The 25,597-nt window shown below is 39.6% G+C and overlaps 1 protein-coding gene and 2 long non-coding RNA genes across 7 annotated transcripts; 1 reads left to right on the top strand and 2 right to left on the bottom strand.

Moving 5' to 3' along the window:
• Positions 1 to 469: 469 nt before the first annotated feature.
• Positions 470 to 4,525, bottom strand: LOC121901709. Of its 4 annotated transcripts, none has more exons than XR_006097379.1 (3): positions 4,448 to 4,525; positions 895 to 1,062; positions 470 to 759 (listed from the first exon to the last, which is right to left on the bottom strand). It is a non-coding gene; the product is annotated as an uncharacterized LOC121901709 (long non-coding RNA). The 4 variants fall into 4 exon arrangements; XR_006097377.1 differs by lacking the exon at positions 4,448 to 4,525 and adding an exon at positions 4,309 to 4,383; XR_006097378.1 differs by lacking the exon at positions 4,448 to 4,525 and adding an exon at positions 4,309 to 4,375 and having other exon boundaries at positions 895 to 1,076.
• LOC121901708 (piggyBac transposable element-derived protein 3) lies at positions 1,681 to 4,120 on the bottom strand. The gene is made up of 3 exons (XM_042418616.1): positions 4,044 to 4,120; positions 3,594 to 3,834; positions 1,681 to 3,495 (listed from the first exon to the last, which is right to left on the bottom strand). The coding sequence occupies exons 1-3, from the start codon at positions 4,084 to 4,086 to the stop codon at positions 1,851 to 1,853; spliced, it is 1,929 nt and encodes a 642-aa protein (XP_042274550.1). The 5' UTR covers positions 4,087 to 4,120; the 3' UTR covers positions 1,681 to 1,850.
• A 6-nt stretch (positions 4,526 to 4,531) lies between the features above and the next one.
• LOC121901710 lies at positions 4,532 to 23,770 on the top strand. 2 transcript variants are annotated; one of them, XR_006097382.1, is made up of 4 exons: positions 4,532 to 4,581; positions 14,468 to 15,861; positions 17,881 to 19,261; positions 20,614 to 23,770. It is a non-coding gene; the product is annotated as an uncharacterized LOC121901710 (long non-coding RNA). The 2 variants fall into 2 exon arrangements; XR_006097381.1 differs by lacking the exon at positions 4,532 to 4,581 and having other exon boundaries at positions 13,114 to 15,861.
• The last annotated feature ends 1,827 nt before the right edge of the window (positions 23,771 to 25,597 follow it).

Raw genomic sequence — 25,597 nt, 5'->3', positions numbered from 1 at the left:
ATGCTCTTACTGTGAAATTCGAGAATGACATCATCAGCAGGCGATCACGTGCAATCCGAAAATGACCGAGTGATAGGAGTGGATTTTCACTTGGACTGGCGGAAAGTTTGTCTCAAAACTCCTCATTTATCAAACAAACCTACGACAGAATAGTGGGAGTACGGTCATTTCCACGCAAAGCTTGGCATTTATCAATTTGGACGTGAGCGGAGGCTACAATCAAATGTCACATCAAGTATCAACTTGTTCACGCAAGTTTTTAAGTCAGCGCGGACTTGCGGTGCAAAGTAGTAAATCTGGCTGTGTCGGAAAATTGTTATGAGACCATACTAGTGGAGTGTTCGTTCAGACAGAGACAGACAGAGGTTCTCAGAGTTATAGTTAGATTAAATATGCCATCTAAAATGTTGAATTATACATATGCTATTATTATTATTATTATTATACGAGAAACAGACACTGCACAACATTCAATCAAACATTTTATTTATGTGATGCACGTTTCAGGTTTTTGTTTATCTCTTTTAAAGTGTCATTGATGGCTAGAAGTGAACAATTTATCTCCGCCACTGACCTACAAATTTCGGTTTGTTTCTCTAGGACCTCTGCTGTCAGAATTCCAGGGTCGTGGCAGTGGGCCAGCACGGGGGGTGGAGGACGCGCCCTCACAGCTAGTGGTTGCCTGGCTCGGTGGGGCTGGTCCAGGGCCGGTTTGTGTAGCTGAGGGCTGAACTCCACTGGTGCCTGGCTCTGACTGATCTGAAACATCATTAAAATGAGGAAATTAACACCCCAACCGTGCAATTCTTTCTTCTTTTTTATATGGACAGAGCACATTTTAAATATAGGTCACGCCACAAATAATACTAGTAGTCTAGGCTATTAAATATTTACCATTATCTGGCTTAGACACAGGTGGTGCATCTGTGTCTCCGCCACTTATGCCCGAAATTGAAGCAGATCTGATGAGCGCGGCCGGCTAGCCCCCTCCAGTCTGCATGGTGTTGTGCCTAAGGGCAGCAACACGCCGGCGATTTTGAGGTCCGACCATTTTTTCTTCACCTAAATGTAAAGAACTGCAATATAAGTGAAATAGATAGATAGATAGATAGATAGATAGATGTAGCCAGGTAAAAAATACCATACATTATAATGAAGTTTATGTTAAGAGAAAGTTAATTATGGTTAAAAGACACATCATAAATATGGTTAAAAAAGCTATTTTCTAAAATATTAAAAGGTTCAGTGTAATAATGTTTAAAAATACGCAGACGTATATTTATAAATATTTGTTTTATTTTGAAGACTTCATGATAGTAAAAGGAAGTAGTATTCCAGAGTAAGTTAATACTCGTCATTCATTGGTTGAAGGGATCACACAGGTGTATGTAAAGAGACGGAGAGAGAGAGGAAGTAGAGTGTGAGTGAAAGTGTGTAACTTGACGGGCTGAGTAGCGATGTATGCGCAGTGTTTACAAACAAATGTGTAGCTGGTGTCTGGGATTATCTACCTGACAGTCTAGGCCTGGATACTCATGCTACATATCCTCTGCGAGCAGCTGAAGACACATCTACTCGAAGTTTGTTGTAAAGTTGTTCACGTTTGTTTGTTTATTAGCTCATTAGCCGAACGTGTGATAGCCTCCTGACTACCAGGAAAAAAAATATTGTCCGATTACATTTTTTTTTAAATTCCCCAATCCTTGTTAAGTAATTAGAATGCTGAAAACATTTTTTTTGAAAAAAAAGTTTTTATTTTTAAGATATCATGTGTCCACTACAGTGGACATCAGAACGCCATACATGTGAAACGGAACCTTGATGGCAACTAGTTAGTCCCAATGAAAATTTCAAAAAGTCATCATAAGAACGAGTTTGACATCCACATAACTGTCCATCATCACTTTTGTTTTTTTGTTTTGCTTTGTTATGCTTTTAAGATATAATGTTTCCACAGTGAACATCGGAACGCCGTATGTGAAACTGAACCTTGATGGCAACCAGTTAGTCCTTATTTGGTATGATACTTCAAAAAGCAATTCCCCTTCTTGGAAACACAAAGGAATACCTTGCACTTTGTGCACATCACGTATGTTTTGCTCTTGCAGCTGGATCTGCGATGCATGCGTTTCGTCCACCATCTCTGGAAGATGGATGGCGCCATAGTGTCTGAAAGCTGCATTTGGCTGCGGTTTCCACTTTTGACGTGGTGGAGTGTAGTCATCTTCGCTATCACTTGCGATGCCTGCTTGGGCCCGAGTAATCAAGTCTTCACCAAGGAGCAGTTTGAAGTCAAGGAACTTCAGTGGTTTCTTCCCCAGAAACTGGCTGTCACTCTTATACTGAAGCCAGGAGTTGGTGATTGCCAGGTCAAAAAAGTGAAAAACTGCACGCACTGTCCATTTCCGAGTGCGAGAGGCCATCCTGTAGAAACTCAACATTCGGTCAACCAAGTCCACACCACCCATGTTGGTGTTGTACTCAGCAATTGCCAGTGGCCTTGACACCTGGACAAACCTTTTGTCCTTCTTGGACCATCTTCTGCGTGTGTCCTGAGGTTCAATACCATAGGCGGAGGATGCCATGGCAACTGGCTTGTTGTCCAACCACTTTATGACAGCAAGTTCAGGAGTGCTTCTTCTGACTACCATCTCTGATGCCCCTCTTCCTTTCTTTTTGAAGGGTTTATCCCCTATGATCTTGCACTCCTTTGGCACCCTGTTTGTCATGAGGGTTCCAGTCCCTGTCATCCCTTTTGCCATCAGGGTGTCGAGGAGGTTGATCGTTGTGAAGAACCTGTCAAAGAACAGGTGGGTTCCTCTGGGAACAGACTCTGCCAAATGAAGAACGGCTTGCTCTCCGATGCCCTTTCCTTCTGTAACTTTGAAGGTAGTCTTGCCTTGGTAGATCACAAAGTCTAAGACCAGACCGGTTGGTGCGGCCAAGACAAACACCTTCAGCCCAGTTGGGTGTGGTTTACCTGGTACATACTGGCGCACTGGGCATCGACCAGTAAATGGAACCATTTGCTCATCAATGCACAATTTTCCTGTTCTAGGCAGACTCAGACATCCTTGCCTCACTTTGGTCAAGAGGGGCCTGATTTTCCACAAGAGATCTCCTGTTTTTTCATCATCTGGCACATCCAGGTCATTGACAATCTTAATGGAATTTCTAAGCTTGTAAAACTGATTTCTGGTCATGGATTCTGCCACAATTTGAACTCTGGTATTTGAGGCCCAATACATTTGAATGTTTGGATATCCTAGACAGCTCATGTAAATAGAATTCCCAAAAAATGTCTTCAGTTCTTCAGGAGTGGTATTTAGTGTTGCTCCAGACGAAAGTACTTCACGCTGATTTGTGCACAGGGCCATTTCTTCAAACACGGAGTCATCAATGTACTGCTTAAAATAATCCATTGGGGTCCAGTTTTGGCGTGTCATGGAATCATTGCTCTGGATAATGGGAGGATCATCAAGTTGGAATTTGAATCTAAAGAAAACCAATAAAGGGAGAAAAACAAAATTAATATAAGTCTCAATTGTTAGAGAAAAAAGTTATTCTTTTTTGAATACAAACTCGATATGTACTTTGAAGTCTTGCTCCACAGTGGACTCCGACTGGACATAGATGTGGACTGTTCTGCTTGATCTGACTCTTCTGCATCTGCTTGCCCTGCCTGAGTTTCATCCTCAGAGCTCTCTGAATCATCTTCCCCTGCGTCTGGCTCAAACACTGCATCTTGCATTTCTTCATCAGACAACTCAATATCTGAGTTTCCCTCAACGATTCGCAGTAAAATTCTCTCTGCCTCTGAGAATGACTCCCTTTCTTTTCATTTGAAAAAAAATAGGACAAAATTAAGTAATTAACTATAAACGTCCACTACGGAGGACATTTTTTAAACTCTTCAATAATATGCTAAAATACAACTAAATTAATTCAGAAACTGTTTTAATCTGTTCTTAAGAGACTTATATAAAAAATGCCATCAACATTTCAAGCCAAAATTTGCTCAATAAAAAGCTTTATTCACTTACCTTTCCTCTTCCCATAAAATGTGCTTGCACTGACGGACGCCATTTTCCTGGATGTGGAAGTGAAAGGTCCCAAAGCCCCACCCCTTCACATTTGGTATCATTGAAAAGCCCTATCTGTCCTCTATAGACAGCAAAAGGAGTTAAAGCAGTAGTATGTTGTGGATGGGAGATATTCAGGTTTGCGAATGTCCTCCACAGAGGACAAAATTGAACTACTGGTAGTCAGGAGGTTATTAGCATTCATTAGCAAAGTGAATGGACTTACAGCCACTGTGTAGCTAACCCAGCGTATGCTAAAGGCTTTAGTTAATTGTTTTCGATGTGGAAACCCTGAGGATTTATCGGACAGTGCTATGAGCTACTGAGTCATTGCTCAGAGAGACTTTTCACTACGTGAGCCGCACCCGCCATCTTTGGACTTCAGCGTGTATCCTGTTCCTTCCCAGAGACCGAGGCTGGTATAAACTGCATCCTGTTCCTTACCGGAGACTGTGAGGCTGGTTGAAACTGCTTATTGGAGTCAAGCTTCATGACCAAGGTACCACATTTTATTTTGTTGCTCTTTTGAGTGAAGCGGTCAAATAGTTTTGGGCCTCTCCTTTGACAAGCGTCGAATCAGACCTGCAACGGGGGTTTTATTTTATTTTATTTAAATACCTGCCGGCTTGGTGTGTGCGTGCTTGGTGAATGTGGGCCCACAAATTTTGATATAAATTTAAATCAGGGGAAATCTAAATTTCACTTGGAGTGTATTGTTTACATCTGAAGAGAGTTATTGCCATAATTCAGTTATTGAAAGAGACTAAATATTATTTCATTGTTTATCTGGGAAATTTGTAAAAGTAAATAACAGAAGTTCATTATTTCTTAAACAACTTCCAGTGTGATCTTTGGTTATTTATTTCACTAGAGGTATTGAACAGTGGATATCAGTGATAGTTTTGTTTAAAGGAGTGATGCACCTATTTCATTGCAGTAGTTTAATTCATTAGGTAGATTATAGTGCATAGATTAAATACAAGGGTTAAATAAAAATGAGCCTAATAAGTGTGATACAGTTCATTAGCAGTGAATAAAGGAACCCAAGACAAATACAAAAGTATATTTAAACTAAAGAGAAACAGAATAACATCTAAGTATTATTTATTGTACATTAAGTTAGTTGATTTAAAGAACTCAGGGCCCTTCCCTGACTAGACTAAGGACAGGTGGGCTACATAGATATTATGGATGTATAAATCAAATTTTCAAACCTCAGGAGTTCAATTCTCAATGCCAACACTATGGACCGCAGCAGTGATTTCTTTCCACACTGCATTTTTCTGACTTCCTTTGATGCCACTTTACAGGCTGCCAAAACTAACTTGTTTAGTTGGACTTGCAACATTATGCTTTCTATTTCAACCTTTGAGAAGTTTCTCTTCTTGGCTGTATTCCGCATCTCCATTTCGTAAACTCTAGGGGTGAGGCCTCTAAACCGAGAATATATAGGGGCGTGATATTTAAATAACAATTGTTTTCAGCTGCCACATTTATCAACGCCCGATCATTCTTACGCTGTGATTGGCGAGATACAAACGTTTCATGAATCACACGTGCACTCTGTCGTAAGATGATTTCAGCGCTCGGATCTGCACTGGCTTTTACGTTCGTTTGATAAATGAGGGCCTGTGTGTGTAAAAAGCAAATCCACAAGCGTAGAACTGAGATCCACAAATGTTTTTTCAAGTTCACAAATGCCTGTTTGAAAGTTGTAAATGTTGAAAGATATTCACAAATGCTTTTCATTTATTTGTAAATTAATTCAATGTATTCACAGATGTTTTTTTATTTGTGGAATTTGTGTATTTGCAGATCCGTTTTATATTTGCAAAATCTTTTTTTGTATTTGTGGAAGCATTTTGAGAGGCGGGCTAGCCCCGCATTCATTCCCCCGTAGGTCTCCTGCAGACACGAATTGGAGAATGCAATCTGAAGCAGCAAAGCAGGGACCAATAAACATGAATTAAAATCCTAACACAAATGATATGCAATTTAGGAAGATGCTATATTCATAGATATATTATAGCTGATAATTATCTTTGAGAATTAATAACATCGTTTGTTTGCACAGTTCTTTCTGGTGACAACAGGTGGCTGCTCCTAATGACCAGTTGCCACTGTCTAAAAAAATGACTAAAAAGACAAACAGACAGCACGAAAAACAAGAGCAGCAGGGGGCTCCAAAACTACTCTTAATTACAGAAGACAAAGTAACAGGGGCGGAAAAAAAGCAGAATGCTATCATTCACTCAGCTCTGTTACCCATTATGAAAATCAGACTTGGGCACTGAAGTTTGACAACTCTGTGTGACATGACACTGTAGTGGACTGTTTTGGGGGGTTGACCAGCTGCTACTGAGGGGAGATGCAAGGAACCGACCAGCCGAGGAAAAGTCAGCAGGGTGTTATCTGTTCCAAATCTCTGTAGCTGTAAAACTGCTGTGGCCACTTTAAACCCAGTGACAAAGAAAAGATGGATATTTTCACTGCTCTTTTTCATTCTGGATTTAAAAATAACTGACTATGTTATATTGTAAGTCTTAAATACAGATCCAGGCAAGAGATTAAAGGGAAGGTCCACCAGCTGTGAAACATAAAGTTCAGTTTACTCATCATGAAAAGTGCTGTTCATCCCGTGAAAACAGTTGTTAAATGTCTTATGTGGCTCTCGAGGAGATTTGCCAGGTCTATGAAATTAACCGCTGATGACATCATCAGGGTTGTCTCAGCTTGCTTGATGTATACCAGATATTAATTCAAGGCATGAAGTTTAAAGCCCTCGTCATTTACCAGGAAGGAAAGGTATAACAAAAATATATTATTAAGTTGCATTATGGGAAATGTTGGATCCAGTGTCTACGGGACCAGAATCTTAATTCATTTTGACCATTCTTTTTTTTAATCTATTTTTGTAGACACCCAACTTTACAATGTTAAATTGCTAGAATACCATTTTAAAAATTAAACAATCTTAAGATTGAAATTCTATGAAACAATTGTGTGAAAATGGGTGTTTTATTTTCCTTTATTTTCTGTCTATGTATGTTGTAAACTCTAAATATGTATCTAATTTATAGTTTTACCTGAAGGTCAACTATGGTGAAAAAAAATCCCAGTTAATGACATGAATACTTTCACAACAAAAGCTTCAGTGCTATTGGAATTTTATGCTTGACAAAATAGTTTGATTTCTGTTCGTCTGCTGGAAAAGAATGCTTTTTGCAGAATACTAATTAAAGATCCCACATACATTTGAAGTTATTCTGTAGGAAATCAGGCAAAAAAGGGGGAATTACTTGCTTTAATTGTCGCTGTTGGTCCGCTTTCAATTTGTGACACGGAGCTCTCTTGTAATTTCAGTCCAAAATCCAATCAAGTCTGTCGGACCAGTGATGACAAGCTTCTCCACAGATACCGCAGAGGATTGCTCCCTCTCTCCATCTCTTTCACTTTCTTTCTGCCTGCCTCACTGTCATTATGTTTGTTATTTTCTTTTCTCTTTCTGACATGCACACACATACTGACACACATATATATACACACACCTGTGTCCCCTGTGGGTCCTGTTTGGAGCGTTACTTTCTTTCCCAGTGAGGCACCATTGTGAAGCCGCCGAGCCTTAGGGGAGAGAGGCCAATTTAACCATCCCTCTATCACTCCTTCTTTCCTCCTCCTTTCTCCCTTCTTCTCTCTTTCTCCCTCTCTCTTGTCCCTGGTGACTTGTTTGTCCCAGTGGTGTTTACCTCCTCCTCTCCCTGTGTTTGTCTCAGTGTCCATCCTGAGGCCATTTTTTTCCTTTAACATGTAGGAATTTGTGCACTCAAATAGTATTATGATTTTAAGGGAGGATTATGACTCATTATTGTGCACAACTCAAATATCAAATAATTCATCCAGCGACACAACTCATACTAGAGTATGTATAATAATAGGGAAATAGTCCTCCTTGTTGGCCACACAAGAGAGGTCAATTAGAATTATGATTGTATCAATATTAATTATGATTTTGCGAGGATATATGTCTTTTAAGGTTAAGTGACTGAGATGCAAGCACAAGAAAATGCCAGCAAGTTCACTTTTAGTCACATACTCATTCCTTACTAATACAACAACTATAATTACTGAACACCACAACTACATCATATTACAAACAAGACACATGAGGGAAAAGGGAAACTGTTGCACAAAGCTATGGCTTGTGAATGATTCAAATGAATGATGCAAAGTTATCTATTGTGTAGTTGGTATGAGAATCCGATAAAAAGATGAAATGACTGTTAACTTGGAGGCAGTAAGTCAAATCGATGGTACAACAGCTTAGTTCTGAATTTTCAGTTGAAATGACCAATTATGAAATCAAAAGTCAATGGAGGTTTTGTAGAAATACTTGCTTGTTCCCTGGGTTGGCTTCTTGCTGAGAAGCTGGAGTCTGGATCTTGAAATGATGAATAAGTTGCCGGACCAGGTCTGGACATTTCTCAATGGAGGAGTGCTCCTGGTTTAGCTCTCCCAGTTTTGATTGTTAACTCATGACTCTAGATTTTGAGGTTTCACCTCCTATTGTTCAGAATCACATCTTCAAACTAGCAAAAAGCAAGCATTCAACCAGCATGGCATAAAGTAAAAGCTAAAAGCCATCGCTTGGGCAAGAAAAAACATCCTAGAAGCCTGGTTTCTCAGATAAGAGACTATTATAAAGTTTTGGACTGCCCGGCCCAAAGATGCGTTCTGACCAAACACAGGGATTGCTGAGTTCTGTGGGGTTAGAATCAGTTCCTTGATGTGCATGGACAGGCAGGTTTGACTCCTGAATGCTGTTACTTTTATATCAAAATTGGTAGTCTTATAACAGATGCACAGTTTCTATATTTCCCTTTTGGATTGTAGCTTTAGCATTTTTTAGAGTGAAACAAGCAGAATGGTAAGCATTATGTTGATGTTATCAAAGATGATCAGTTCTTTGGTTAGTTATTTGAGTCTTAAAAATCAGAGTTCACAGTAAGATGAAGGTTGGTGATAGCTAGTCTCTGTGGGTGACTGGTTCTCAGAGGTGAGTTATGATAGCCAATGGTGAGGAATGTTTGTCCAAGTTGTGATATCAGCTCCTACTGGGGTGTGAATGACTCTCATGTTGCTGTCTCTTGGAGATCTTGAAGGGTCAAAGGTGGCAGGGTCAATCGTCTGGTTTAGTGGCCATGCAGCAGATGAAGGGTTCCTTATCTGATCCTTTCTGTTTGCAGGATGTTGTTTAGATGGTCTGGTCAGTGAGAAGTTAGGAAATATCACTGATGTGTTGTTGGCCAGCACTCCTGGGGGGTTGAAGAAAGAGCTGGTCCTGTTGCCTGAGGGTCCATCTACATTCAAACCATGAGGGGACTTTCCCCTACACTTACTTGTACTCCCTTTTCTACCCCCTTCCCTCTCTTTTTCTCTCTGCACCACACCCACCTCCTTTTCTCTTTCTCTCTCAGCACCCTAATTGGCATGGCACTTTTTCCCCTGTCATCTCCAGTGTTGCTTTGAAAGCTGCAGTCAGCCCAGCAGGAGACAGGACAATGTGCAAGGCCCGCCTGCTTTGACAAAGTCCAAACCACTGTTTTAGAATCATCATTATTCTAGTCTTTATTTACACTACATGCTCCCTCAGTCATCCCTAAAGATACTCATTCATACAGGGGGGGTAAACGCAGAGATGCATGTACTTAAACATGCATAAATTTCACATGCTGTGTGCACACATACACATGGAGACACAGCACATGCACACAAACTCCTGCTACTACTGGGACACGAGGGAGGCAAAGTACAGCATATTATTTTAACACAGAGAGAGGAAGAGTGTGATAGCGCATGATGCTCAATGAATTCTCTGTACATTTAAGGTTGTAAATATTTGAGTGGCTCCTGGAGTTGTGTGTATGTGTGCTATTACCCAGCTGCAGGCTTTCTTAGGCAGCATAGTGCTTGTCAGTTCTCCAGGGGTCAGACCTTACTGTCTAGAACAGCTAAACCATTACAAGGCCTCCTCTGGAGCCTCCATGTTGAATAAGGTAAAACTGTCTTTAGTTATTCATGATATGTTGCATTAGACTGTGCTGCTGAGGCTTTCTTTATATATCCCCCGTCGCATGGCACTAGAAGTGCCACATGTACAAAGTTGGACATTCACTGAGAAACAATGTGTGAGATTATCAATATTCATGATCTTAAGTCTTATGAATGTGGACCTCAACAAACAACCGAATGTGTGTTACCTTCACTGTACAGAGGAGACAAAAAGATTATGAATTCAGAGATAGACTCCAGATGAAGAGATACAAAATGAGAATAGAGAGAATCTGTAATTGTGCAAAAAAAAAAAAGTGTAAACCCATCCTCACAACCCCCCAGGTCTCGTTAGTTAATTAGTCTCGTTAGCCGGCTTAAGAGTGGAATCTCCCCAAAGCCTTACGTAGATTTATCAGCAGTAATTGAAAGGTAATTCCAACTCCTGCAGGTGTAGCTCTGCTACTGCTTCCAAAAGTGAAGTTAAAAGGGCCAAGTGGAGGAGAGGCATATCTGGGCTGCAGTATATTTTACAACATGACCATAGAGACTTTGCACCTCTCGTGCTCTGTCTGCATGTCTTGATCCTTTGTACTTCCTCCGTTCACTCTCAACATTGCTTATTCCCACACAGCCCATTCTCACCACTCCCGTTTAGCACCTCCCATCTTCTTCCTCTATGCTCTCCCTGGATTCAACTTAATAATTCATCTTCACTCTTGCTAAAGAGAACACATATCCTGCAAAGAGAGAGAAGAGAAAGGACTACCCCGCCAATAACACCTTTCTGCAATGCCACCACAGTTGGGAGCCCAAGGCTTTTCTCTCTCTCTGTTTTTCTCTCCCCGCTCCCACTCATACACCCTTTCACAGCTCCCTCCCTTCCATCCCCTCTCCTCAGCACGTACACATTATTTTCTACCCCCGAGCATGCCCAAGATGCCCCCAGCTGTGAGGAAATGTCAGACATTTACCACCCACCACTCTCCTTACCAAATATGCATGCTCACACAAACACACACACACAGCACAAGAATATACAGTACAGATACACTCTGACACGCCCACGCACGAGGACACAAACACACATGCCCACATGCCTCTTGACACACAACGCAACAGAGGAAATCTCATTAGTCAGAGGGTGTATGGCATGGTCTTGGTAGGATCTGGTTTGGCACAGTCTGGCTCATGCGAGAGAACCCACAGCAACACCACGGGTTAAGCCGATTACATTTTTGGGGAGCAGGGAGACCTGAGGGGTAAAAGGATCCGGTTTTGTTCCACTCCTCCCGCTGTACCCCCCTCCCCCCCTTCTCCGTTTTCTACCCTTTTTTCTCTCTACTGATTTATTCATATGCTCCTGAGGTTTAGCCACCATGGGCTTATGGTTGCATTCATTGACTTGAGCTGAAAATGATTTCAAATTCAGTGGATTACATTTGTGAATATTGAATAAAGAGACAAATGGGGAAAGGGGAGGCGGATTGCAGGGGAAAAATGGCACAATGGCTCACTAATACGGCCTTGTGAAAATAGACTTTACAGCAAAACTGAACTGATAGCAATAGCCAGGCTTGATGAGTGAATATTACCTCACTCTTGGCTATATTTAAACATGAGAATGGTTGGCAAGCCAGAATAAATTTGATTAGAAGCTACCCATATCTGCCATTTCCCTGCCCTTTATCCCCAAGCTTTGATCCAGCATCAGGTATAGTTTGACAGAAATGCTTGGGGTATCAGATTTCCCACAGCGTTGGGCTGAATGAAAGTACAGCATCACATTTTCCCTAAAGCATGCTTTGGTGTAAAAGAATGAATGGATAAAAGGTGCACCATTAAGATAAAAAACCAAATACAGCCAAAAGTCATTATGTTGCATAGTGTCTGGTCATTTCATGCTTGTGTCCACTGCCAGATGGTGGAATGTGGGCCAGCATATGTGAGTCAAACTGGGAGAGAACAGAGGTCTCTCTGGTGTTGGCAACGTTGTCCCCGACGATTGAATCCTCATTACCGTCCTCTCATAATTGCGTTTTTCCTTTTTTTATCGGATATTCTAACGGCTGCTGTTGCATGTAATTATGTAGCAATTATCTGCTTCCTTGCCTCGAACTGGTGTTCCATCGCTGTAATGCAAAGTCAGATTGTGTCTATTACACTCCCGTTGGCATGGAAGGTTCACATAGAATGCTGTCAGGGTACTTGACTGAGGACATATTGAATGTTTGCCTAAACTTCTCTTAAAAAGTACAAATAACCTCTAGCTTTCCTTTCAATCCGTTCATTGGTTCAGTTCCAGCCCTGTCCGTCCCACTCTGTGGTACAGAATGATAATTAGTCTGCAATCTCAGAGAGAAGAAATCATTGATATGTATTTTTCTCCCTCTATTTTCTTCCCCTCGAGTCAAGTTGATTCTTTGAAGTTGGGGCGTGTATGAAATCACTTGATCTTTATTTCTTTAAGTTCATTACTTATTTTCTAGTTGTGTGCATGTCATGCATTTTTAACAAACCCTTTGAGTTGACTTTGTGATGTGTTGTAGAGAACATCAAAGGGATCGCTCTCTCTCTCTCTTTCTCTGTCTCCTTTTCTCTCTCTCCCTCTCTCATTCTTTAGTCTTTTCATCTCCCTTTCCTCCTTTTTACAGTCCGAACTGCATGCTCAGAGAGCTTTTCTTTTATGAAAGAAAGGTAGAGGAGGGAAAGGTAGAGGATTGCCATTATTGTTCTTTAAAACTCATTTAAACTTCTTTCATTCTCATTCAGACCATTAAATATGGCTGCATGCCACCAATTAGACTACTCCCGGAGGCAGGTTTCTTGTAGACGACATAAAACAGTAAATTGCTTTTTCTGCATGTGTTTACCAAAAAGAAGTCATATGGAGTTGAAACAGATTATAAGCACTATAATAATAATAATTATTATTATTATTATCATTATCATTTTGTCAGTGCCTATATTTACTTTTACATTTGGATCTGATTTTTTTTTTTTAATTTCTAGAGATGATGTGTTGTTTAAATGTTTGATGTTCTTCCTACAGATAACACCACTGCATGCTGGGAAAATAACCATATTTATGGATAACACTATGTGAGAGTAGTGCTCAAATGATTATAGTCAATTATTTTGTCAATATACAGAAAATGAACCAACAACAATTTCAATAATTAATTAATTGTTTGTTTATTAAGCAAACTGAAGCAAATTGAATTTTTTCGGAGTTTGCAAAACAAGTAATTTGATGACATAAACTTGAGCAATGTAAATGCCTGTTTTCTGTCAATTAGCTGTAAACTGGTAATAGATTAGCAGCCCTATGTCAAACTTTCAATTTGAATATAACTTGAACCATGTCTGTTAACATCTGATCACATTATCTACCTGCAGCACAGTCCAATGAAAACTATTTATCTAAAAATGTCAACTTTTCATACATTAAGAAAAAACAGGTTTGTTTCAAGTTTTAAGTGACAGAGCCAATATTAGATATTTTATTGGGTTTTTAGAGTTTATCTTGTTTAACTTAACTTCACAGTGTGCTTCACACTCCTGGCCCTGGAGAGCCCCAGTACTGCATATTTCTATCCCTACCAAGCGCCAACTACCACGTGTTGAAGCTGAAGCCAGCATGAATATACCTTAAAATGCAATGCCACCGACAACCACTAGATGCTGGCTCTAAAACATCCCTGGCTCCAAATGACTCCCGAATCAATGCAAACCAATGGGTGACATCACACCTTGCTATTTCCATCTATATATACAGTGTATGACCTACCATCCCTACATCCCCTTAGATTTTAACTGAACACACCTGATCCAACTGATCAGGTGTGGGTAGAGCAGGGAAAGGCAGTGCTAGGACTTGCCTGATTGGGCATCACTGGCCTAAGGAATATAGGAACATTTTCTATACCGATAAAGACGAGTTTAAGCATTCACCTAATCTGGAAAATTATCTTAAAATCACCAAATATGGAGATGCATGGTTTTCACCACTGGATAGCAGCAATTTGCACTGTTAACGCACTATTAGTTAACTACAGACACATGCACAGTAATTATAATTAAGCAAGTACATTGTTAATTTGGTTAATTGTAATTTTACTTGGTTTTAATTCTAGAGGGTACTCTGCCTGCAAAGTAAGTAGCATTTTGAGAGACAGCAACAGTCATGTCACTCTAACTTCCTCTTACTTACGGAAACATTTATGTACCTTACACTTGCAATTGACATATCCAACAATCACTCTGACATATCCAACAATCGTCTGTGAAAGCATTGACACACACACAGTCCTCCATCTGTGCCCTGCCTTTGCCAGACATCTTGTGGCCTGTAGGGCAGCAGCAGGGTGTGGTCTGCCCCCAAGGCACCAGAGGGGTGCCCTCTCGCCTCCAGGCTCTCAGCAATCCCAGCTGCGCCATGGATGGTCCCTGCCCCCGGGTACGGAGAAAGTGTGTCGACTTCCTTTGATTCATTTTCACACACTCGGGGCACTAGCCAGCAAAAGTTTTCTTGATAACCTCTTGCTGACAAACAGATACAAGCTAACAGGGCCTTCCAGATACCATCTGTCCATGCTTCACTTCACTTCTGCTCTCTGTCACAATGAAGGCAAGGCAGTCAACAAAAATACAAAATGTACTTTGCAGTCATGTCTCGTTGTAATATTTGTAAAAGCATATGAAAAAATTGCTAACATTTACAGAATAGTCAAGAAAGAGAACATCTTCCATAGTCTAAGGATTGTTGTTTGAAATAATGTGTATTCTGTAAATTGCTGCATGTATTTTGTACCTCCACTCTTTTTCACAGGCTCGTCTGAATAGCGGTCTGTTCTCGGCTCAACAGTTTGCCTCACTCTTGGGTTTCTCTCCCACATAATGCTCAGTGCACCAGCCAAAGCCTATAATCAAGCCTTAGTAAGCAATTTCCTCAATGTATGCACATTGTGAGAGAAATGAATGTTCAAAATGGAAAGGCTATCTACAGACTTGAGCTTTTTTCTTTTCTCTTTCTTCTTCCTTTTCTTTTTTGTCCTATTCCGTTTCACTGTCTGTTTTTTCCTCTTGTTGAATACAAAGTCAAAAGCGTTCTTAGAAGAGATGATAAAGGTACAAAGGAGCTAAAACTTGAGGATAAGGTATGCTGAAACAGTGTTAATTTTGGAATCTTAATAATAGAGTTCTGAACTAAAATGCTTATTAGTGTCACTTATTTTAGTCATCCTATCCAATCTTATGGCAGTGAGAAAGGACAGCTAAGCTTTTGGCAATTCAGTCTGCAACAATAGTCAGAAGTTGCCTTTATGCTGTTGTGCGTCATTGTGGTTGTGTTGTGTGGGGGGTTAGTGAGGGAGTCAGAGACATAAATTAGATATGATGTACACAAATTATTTTTTATCAAAAGGATAACTACTTTATCATTATATTTAATTATTAATAGCATTCAATCCTGGTACTGTTACACCAGAAATATCAAATTTATTATGTCTTTTGAAGTCACTGAAGTTATTTAATTTCTGTTCTAGGTCATCATGATGTAAAAGTGAAACTGTTTACTTTCTTAGCACCACTTCTTTTAAATAACTGATAACATACACAGTTCATTACTGATGTCCAACCAATCTGAATCGAGTATTCAACAGAGCTGCTGGAAAATCAGAGGAGTGCTTATTCCTGCACGGAGCCTCAGCAGCTGTTGCTATAGAGACTGGTAAGTTGTGGGCAGAAGTTTCTGTTGGATTTCTTACTGGTGCTGTCTTATCAGGTCCTCCATTTTCTTTAGCCTTTTGTTCCCTCTCTGATGATTCAAAAAAAACACATGCAAACACTACGCACACATAGAAGTTACTCCCCTGAGGTTTTGGCTTCACACTGGCAACTGAAGAATCAGTAAAATTCAAGAAATGCAGCCCACTGTCACTGACGTACAGTGAGTCAAATTAAAATTAATATAACGCAATATAATATGACCAGTCAATCAAAAAACAATCACAATTTCTTGGCATTATGTCACCATTTCTCCCTTGTATGTATACAGGATTGAAAACACGTCTGTGAGAGTTGAAAATTGAGTGAGTGAGTTTATAAGTAAAAAATGTGCATTTATCCTGAAGCTTAGTGAACACCTAATGAACATATGAGACAAATAAAAGAGAGGGTTGTGAAGGAAACAAAGAGAACTTTTCTGTTTTTTTTCTTGTTTTATTTTACACAAACACATGTACAATACTCTCACACACACATAAACATAACTTACATCACATATACAAACAAGCAACACACATACCGCATATATACATATATATACACATATACAAACATACGTATATGTACATACATGTCAAGAACTATATGTAATTGTGGTACAAAAACAATCACTTTTACAGCAATTTAAATTAAATACATAATTCTATAGAAGGAACTAAATTCACATAGAATAATCATAGCTCTGCATCCCAAATTTTTGATATTGTCAAGATTTCCCATTTATTTATGTCTGAGCTGTTTGCTCTGTCTTTAATAATTATCTTTTCCTGCAAATAGTAATGTTTTAAAAAATAATATGAAAGAACTCAAAACCAGCTTTTTTGGAGAGTCAAATATGTAAAGCTTGCCAAGCAATACAACAATATTCAATAACATATTTTTTTAATCTTGATAACCCCAAATAATATTGAGAGAGGATAAAGGTAAAAGGATTGCTTGTTCAGATAACCGATTTGCCACCTGCTGCCAAAAGGATGCAACCACTGGACAATACCAAAATAAATGCATTATATCCTCCTCCTCATCACCACAAAATCTACAGATATTATCCTCAGTCATTCTCCATATCTTAAGTATTTTTCTTGTTGGTAATAGCTTCTCTTTTTTTTTTTAAATAAGTAGAGCAAGATGACGAGTAAATACATCTAAAAGTGTTTAACCAAGGAACAGGAGTATCAAACACATTTTTCCAATATGTTGAGGAGAACTTGACTTTTATTTGTGCATACAACGTGTAGGCTGATAGCTAGCTGACAGCTAACATCTGCACAGTTGATACATCAGGTTTTTAAAAATAAAACCTTCAGGGTAGAAGTTAACTACCACTCCCAAGGTGCATTTGGGCAAGAAGCATCCAATCACATAGCTTAAAATTATGTTACAGGTGCCAATAACAGCGGGTGTGTGGTTTAACCATGTTAAACATACCTTTGACCATGTTAAACATAGATATCCAATATCATATCAGTATAAAAATAGTAATACAGAATGCAGAAAAACAGTTCCGAGAACCAGCAGCCCCTCCCACTGTCGACTCTATTTCAGCAATGTGACTACAAGGCTAGCAGTGGGGTTAACCATGCATGAACACTCCCAAGACGGAAGAACCAAGACTCAAGAACTTTTTTCTGATCATCCAGTGCCGCCAGCATTGCTCGAATGCAGCAAGTAGCCTTTAGAATGTAAAGATTTCTATGTTATTGTGTTTGTTTTTTGTATACATATGGTCAACACAAGTAGACAAAATCTGACTAGAATTACAGTCCATAGGGAGACACTGTTGCCACCAGTGAAGCATTTTCCTGGGATCACAGATACTTTGTGACAAGAAGAGAACATTCATCTGGTACTGTGGCTGACTAATCTGTAGTTATTATATCTACTGGTTTCTTATCTTTTACTGATCTCCTAAGAAGGAAAAATCATTCATTCATTTCTTTTTTTCTCTCTCTTTCACCTTCAGCTGCATGTAACTGTTTCCTTCAAGGTAGCAGAGCCCACAAAGAAGGGAAGATATAATAAAGGAGAGAGAGAAAACAACTTGGGAGAAGGTGTCAGGGAGGCTTGCAATTATCACAGTGAACTCTTTTTTTATGAAGATTTTGAACCACTCTAAATCGAGAGGATTCATTGCTTTTGCACCAGATGTGAGAAGCCATGAAAGCTCAGAAAATTGTCAGAAATTTTGTAGTCCATTTCAAGGAAAGACTGGGAGCTGCAGTAGTGTTGGACTAAAGTAGGGCAGTATGTGCAACTGGGAGTAAATGTGTTTTTAGCCTAAACCACTCTGAAGTATTTGCACTGAAGGTGAAGTGGAATAGACAGGCATATCTATCAGAAAACACTCAGCCAGATTCATAGCCCAAGGCAGCTCAGTTTGAAATTTCCAAGACCACAAAACCACAAAACACAGGCATATTCCTGCTGGCCATATGGTCATTTCTTCGATGGCATGTACGGTAAGTACAGATACATAAAATATATTTATTCTCTGTCTTTGAATCCTCAGATTATGAGATTCAGCTTATTATTGTAAGAGTTCACTCCATTCAGGTTGATATTGGTTTGCAACTATTGTTTCCTTATTCTGTTGAATAAGTATGACTCCAGATTCTAAGAATAAACACATTGCTGCAAATTCACTGCATCAAATCTAGAGAAAAAGGAGGCTGATTGTGTTTTATTTAAAGAAAAAAGTGTAGGCTAATTAAGCTGTTCTTATTGTTACATTACTATTATTATTGCTATTCTTATAATTACAGTATCTCACTACTCATATTAGACCCCACTATCATCAGCTCTCTGCTTGCATTGTTGCAGTTTAGCAAGGAGGATAGAAAAGAGGAAAAAAATAGAAAAAAAAAGTCCTGTGAATATTTTTGAGAGACAATGTAAATGCACAAAAGTCATATTATCCAAAGACTTAGCCGCGGTAAGATTGTAATAAAAGTTTTTGTAGAAAAATATAGAGTGAAGAGTAAGAAAGAGATCATAGTCCTGTGAATCTCCTTAAAAAAGCAAATTAAAAGTTTTTCTTGAATTTTGCAGACATACCAGTGACAGGGAAGAAAGAGGAAATAGGATTTTGGGGAGGTTCTTCAGAGGCTCTCCAATTTCACACTATCAAATTAAAGTGTCCATGTATCTGAGGATGGATGAGTGATATTCCTGCTAGGTGCTAGGTGGTCTGCAATTCCCATGAATAATTTGAGTGTGTCACTGTGGGTGGTCTTTCTAAAGGAGATTGTGCAGGCAGGGGGCCGGGTAATGATGGATTTACCTGGTTTCCCTTTCATCCCCCTCTTCACCTTACCATGGGTTAAAAGATAATGTGGATCTTAAAGGTAGGTTGAGGAGAAAGCCAGCATTTTTTTTTTTCAATTAAATCTTAAAGGGACCTATTATGCTCATTTCCAGCTCTATATTTTTATTCACAATTCAAAAAAACTCCTTATTTATCTTATACTGACCCTTTATGCAGACCCTCAGTTCAGCCTCTGTCTCCAACAGGCAGTTTTAGCTCCTGTCTCTTTAAGGCTTCCCTCCTGATGAGCCCACTCTGTTCAAGGGCATGGATGTATTAAAGAGCTGGATAGGGCTCTGCCGATTAGCCTTGCAGCCAATTTTTCCCAGTGGCCACTCACAGTATTGCAGTGAAAAATACCCCTGCGGCCTAAAAAGTATTTTCGTGCTTCACGTGTTGCAGCCACGGATGTTAAGGGTATTGCGACATCAGCGCTTTCACAGAAACATGATCACACACACACTTTTTCCTGAGGAAATAATTGATGAAACGAAACTGAGTTTACCTTACATGAAAACCTATTGGTGTGTCATGTTAGATTGATGGAACGGCCATCCAGCCAATCACAGCCATTTGACTGACCCACCAGCCCAAGGAAAAGTAAACAATTGAGGCACAGTTATGTTTGTGCATTCAGCAACGGTGCTTCTGTCACTCGCCGCTGGCTGTGATAACAGATTAGAGAATAACAGATCAGAAGTATGACACGGCTATTTAACTGGTTAGTAATGTAGAATTTTCTTTTGTAACTTTGTCTTGTTATGTTACGTGTCAGCTCAGCTAACATTAGTCATTGAACATTAATGAAACAGACTATCCTGAATGCAAGCCAGGTGGCAGATTTTGTTTGTAAAGTCACTTCTATTGTGCTTTTTAAATAGTCATAGACAAAGGTTAGCATTCATATTTAAAATGTGTAACATCTGTCTGTCTTACATTAATGTGTTTCCTGCCTTATGGTAAAGTTTTAACAACCAAATTAATGTTTATTAGCATGCTAATTGCTAATTGAGAGTTAAGCTAATTGCTAATTAGCCACCATGCTGGGCGGACTTTGGCAAGAAGTTTATACGTTACTTCTGTGTCCAGAATGTAAACTGACATAGTTCATGCTGTTTTAAGCTAAATGTCAAACGAATATGTTGCTTTAGACGTCATAGTTCTACTCCTTATGTTAGGAAATAATGTGTGTTTTGCATTTAATATAAGATACAGTGAGCTATAGTTTGTATTGTGTATTAAAGCTACAGCACAGTAACATTACTGTTTATTATTGAGTTTAAAAAGGGCTCAGATGGTTGTAGCTGTGGCAGTTAGCCTGTGAGAGCTGGTTGCTCACTCTCTGCACTTACTAACATCAAATCACCTGCTTATGTGATATTCTCCTGTTAGCTTTGAGGTGGACTTCGGATGAAGAGGGACTGCTTGTTCCCTGTGGCTGTTGGAGAGGAACTGATGGCTGCTGCTACACAACTTCCTGGACAACTTTCAGTATTTAATTTCCCAATTAAAGACATAAAAGGACCCCTTTGGATTCCAACTAAAAGAGACTTTTTTTTTTTTTTTTTAAATTGAAGACAGTTTTGGTTCTACTAGTCCATGGACACAGAAAGGACTCTTTAAGTTTTAAGGGTAACATAGTACATTTCCAGGTTGAACAGGTAATTGTTATTGTCCTATCCTTAATATTTGTTCATTTAGTAGGCAGATGGTGGTACTTGGGGTCAAGCTAGGAGCACTCAGGTGTTTGTGAGACACTTAATTTGATATTTAAATTCATAATCCAGATCTATAAACCTCATCGTGGAGAAGAAAATAGCCTTCAAGACATCTTTGAGACTACAGAGAACTCCCACACAGCTTCACACTATCACTTGCCGCCAAGGTGGCAGCTATGGTGACGGGCTAAGAGGGGAGCCTGTCATTTGAACAGAGAGGCAGGAGGGAGACGACACAGGGAGCAGGGACTCAAGAAATTATAAAAGGGAGCCGACAGGAAGGATAAAATGAAATAGGGGCATGAGAGGCAGCGTTTGCACATAGACTAGACAGTTACTTACTTATATACATGCATATTATGTGTGCAAAACTGTGTGCAAACCAGTCAGAAGTCCATCCCACAGAAACCGTGGCTTTCTTTCCTCCACCCTGCTCTGTTTCACTCCCAAGGCTGAGAGTTGATGTGTGACTGACAGACAGCCACGGACAGCTTGGTTAGACACACCACACTCAGGGGAGGCCACCAGGACTGAACCGAGTAGAGGGGGGTGGAGGAGTAGGATGAGGGAGAGGAGATCTGATGAAAGGATTTTTTGGTAGTGGAAGGAGAGAGAACAAAAAAAATCTGAGGGGATTGAGTCAGGGAAAGCTAAATACCTTTTGAGATTAAACACAACGTGTGTTAAAAGGGTAGGCATTACAAGCTGCAGCTTCAGCCTACACCTTTTTTCAGACTGCAGGAAAAAAACAAAACCTTAAGTTGGGTTATTGTGCTGTTTTGAGTTACTCTATTTAACTATGTCTCTTTTTGTGTGTTTATGTGTGTATAAAAAATGAATTTGTATATGCAGACCAGAAAAAAACAAAAAATTAAAAAATGAATTTGTATATGCAGATCAGAAAAAAACAAAATGAAAAATGAATTCTAGAGTGCTAAATACTAGGCTATGTGTGAAAGAGAGACACAATGAAGCAAACACACACACACACACACAAAATGACAAATTCCACACAAATTTGTCATTTCTCTTTTATTCCCTGCTAACTAGGTTTAAACACACCACACTCATATTCCATCAAGGTTATATTCTGATCTCTTCTCTGGGATAAACATTGATTCAAAAGTCAGGCAGGGATACAACGGTGCAGAAATGAATTTACCGGAGGACGTAGCCTTGATACACTATGTGTCCTATCTAAGTAATTAAGACTCAGTTCAACATCGGTCAGGAGACTATTCAACACTCTTAACAGTAAGAATGCCTTCCTTTAGAAATAATCAATAATTCAAAACAACCAACATGCAGGTATGAAAAGGCTGCTATTTGATTCTTAGACGTGTTTTTGTACAGGTGTGTAGGAGGATTTTTTTGTGTTCAGGGCTGAGTATTGAACTTTTGTGTCCGTTGAAACAAAAACATGCAAGCATTAAAAGTTGGTATTGAATGCTGAACCAAATTCTTAACCATGTGAATATAATCAGAAATGTGCAGGTTTACTTGAATCAGGAAACTTTTAGACTGAATATCATCGCCGCTTGTGTTAAGACAACATTAAAAGAATAGTTTTTGGACATCTTGGGAAGTATGTTTACTTACTTTCTTCCCAAGAGTTAGATGAATATTGATACCACACTTGTGTCGGGACATTTAGTACAGAGCTAGAGTTGAACTTAGCACATGAACTGGAACAAAAGGGGAAAAAACCTAGCCTTGCTCTGTCCAAGAAATAGAGCATGTAACTCCCCGTAAAACTGTAACTTGTTGTTTTTACATCTCAGTATTTGTACGGATTAAACAAATGTCAAACATTAGAGAGCTTTGGAGGTGTTAGCCAGGCTAGTGTTTCCCCCTTGCTTCCAGTCTTTACGCTAAGGTGAAGTAACTGATTCCCAGCTCTATAGCTCCACATTTTGGGATTGTTGTGTTTCTCTTTCTTACCCAGAGTTGTATGAGAAGCTCGATACTGCTCTCATTTTTGTCTGGTAAATATGAAGCCCAGCCAGCAGCTGCTCAGCTTTGCTTACAACGGGAGGCTACAGCTAGCATGGCTCGGTCTGAAGCTAACATAAATAGATGTGTTAAATTTTGTGTATTAATACACTGATAAAAAGCTGCAGGTGACAGGCTGCACACCTCCATCTCCTCAGTGAAATAACCACCTCTGTCCGGCCGCTGGGTGGAGAGCATGCACAGCAGGAAATCAGATTGCAGTTACTCATGGCATGATGGAAAAAGGTTGATTATTGACTGAACTTTTTTTTTTGTTATTGGTACTGAAACTTAAGTATTGCATTGGCACTGATGTTGATACCCACCATTATGTGTACTGTGTTTGGGATGTGGTTGTGTATCTGAACTGAGGACATTTACAGCACCTGTTGAACGTTGAATCTCTGCTGAAAGATAATCCTGACATGTTATGTTTCCCCTGTATTCCTGTACATCAACATTCACCAAACCTTTGCATCTGGTCTTTATTTAACCATATACATAATTTTGATTTGTACCTCCACATATCGCTCTATCTGAATGATAGCATTTCTAGCATCTACTCTTCTTGAGATGCCTGAGCTGTAAATCACCTTAAGAAATGTGCCATCTTTACAGCCAGGGACAGACCTTGGCCTCTAATCACCTTTCTTCTCCTTTTTCCTTGCTCTCCTTCATCTCCTTATCAAAGACCCAGCCTTTTAATCCAGCATGGCTCTATGGTCACATTCACTCATGAGTGTCCTGGAAATCCACCATCTCCTCTTCAAATTCATGCAAATCACAACATCTAAGAGCAGCAGAGCTTCCTCTGAGACAGAATTATGCACATGTGGGGATTGGACAAGTAAAGGAGGGGGTTGGGGCGGGGTGGGGGTATACACCCCTCCACTTCTCTCTCATCCCCAGCTATGTTTATGTCATGCTTCTCTTCAAAAGATCTCACTCATTCTTTTAAGTTGGTTCAATTTAGCTCTTTTGGCAATGTTGACAGTGAGGAGAAAAAAGTCGCAGGCATTTTGGGAAGATAAAATATTGTGTCTGTGATCCAGGGAGTTGGCTAAGTGCCGGGGTTTAGAAAGTGTGTGTGTGTGTTTGGGGGGGGGGCGGGTTTCGACAGTTAAATCTCGGTGCAGAGAGGATGAAGGATAAGTGTAGGATGACTAGAGCGGATTGACATTACACACGTATATTGTATGAATGCAAGCGCATGCACACACACACTGGGTCAGATCTGGTTTTAAGTTAATCTCTCTCAGAAGCAATACCAATATACATTATATTTCAAGAGTTTATATTGTGATTGCTGACATGTTTGGCACTGACGTGGCAATGTGATTATCTGACATTAGAGATGTCTGTGAACCCCTGAAACCCCTCACAGCTACAGTTCCCTAACGCTGCAGCAGGACTCAGTGAGGCAGTGTTGCTCTAAATATAAAGCTTACAACCATGAAACTTCCATTGGTTATTTTACAATTTGAAAGACAAAAGACATTGCTGTTTGATGTTCTAAATGCTGTGAGCACCGCAAACTGACTGACTGACCTCCATATGTGAAAAACTAGAGAAATTAATTAAACTATGCATGTGTTATATACTAGAGGTACGTGTGAAAATATGTTTTCTTTTTTTTTTTCTTTTTTTTGTGCTAATTTTGGTGAACTAACCTTTCAATGACCATAGCTGGATAGGTCAGAGAAGCTGAGATGAGAGAGGACAACACATTCTCATAATTAAACGACAGTAAGAGCCGTCAAAAAACAACCTATACTTAGATAGATCATGCTTTCAGTTAAAATGAACATTTGAAGCGTGCTTTACACTTCCTTAAAGTTACGCAACCTTCATCCACATGGCAACAGTAAACACTGAAATGTTATATTTTTTTTTAAAAACGTCCCGACTTGCTTTGTTGGAAACAGGTAGCGAACACCTGTCTACTGCAGCATCCTCCCAACCCACCTTTCCACATTTTGCCGTTTTGACTATCTAGCCATCAATCCACCCCACCTCCTCCTAATAGGTAAAATCATCTTATCAAGTCACCTTATATTGACGTCATCTGAACTGCGTCACTTTCCCGGGTTACTAATAACTAATACTGCTACTGCTGCTAGATGGCGTAAACATAGCTATATTTTTGCCAGCCTGAATTTTAGACCTGTACTGTCGTTTATCTGAACAGGCTGGAGAGGAGGGTGCATGCTGCTTACTCTTCTCAGGTATTTGTGTTTTTATCTTTTCTATTCAAAGTTTCAACCCACAGCTCAGCCTCTCTATGATTACGGCCCATCATCTATCACATACATAAACTAAGGTTATTTTAAGGCATGTAAAGAATTATCGCCATCTTATTTACTGATAATAGTTACATCATAATATAAAGGGAATACAGCATAATCTGACAAAACCATTGGAAAACAATCTTAAGTGAGCTAAAACACAAGAAAATGCAAATGATTAGATACTCCAATTTTACAAAAACTGGCATTTTGAGTTTAGGTAAATTTAACTTATACATACCAGACTTGATTTATTTATGGTATTATAGCTCCGGGTATAGACAAACACACATGTATATACTCACCAATACCCCTCATCGACCACACACACCTTCAGCCTTATAGCCTCCCCGTGCACACACATACACAGACAGACAAATA

Source organism: Thunnus maccoyii, chromosome 8 (assembly GCF_910596095.1).
Source record: "Thunnus maccoyii chromosome 8, fThuMac1.1, whole genome shotgun sequence".
Taxonomy (NCBI): Eukaryota; Metazoa; Chordata; class Actinopteri; order Scombriformes; family Scombridae; genus Thunnus; species Thunnus maccoyii.
Note: the sequence above shows the minus strand (reverse complement) of the source record. Positions and strands in the feature narration are given on the sequence as shown.

Coding starts and splice junctions, on each gene's coding strand:
- LOC121901708 (XM_042418616.1), bottom strand. CDS start 4,086: ATGGCGTCCGTCAGTGCAAGCACATTTTATGGGAAGAGGAAAG. Junction 3,835..4,043: donor ATTTTATGGGAAGAGGAAAG/GTAAGTGAATAA, acceptor TCAAATGAAAAG/AAAGGGAGTCATTCTCAGAG. Junction 3,496..3,593: donor CTGTGGAGCAAGACTTCAAA/GTACATATCGAG, acceptor GGTTTTCTTTAG/ATTCAAATTCCAACTTGATG.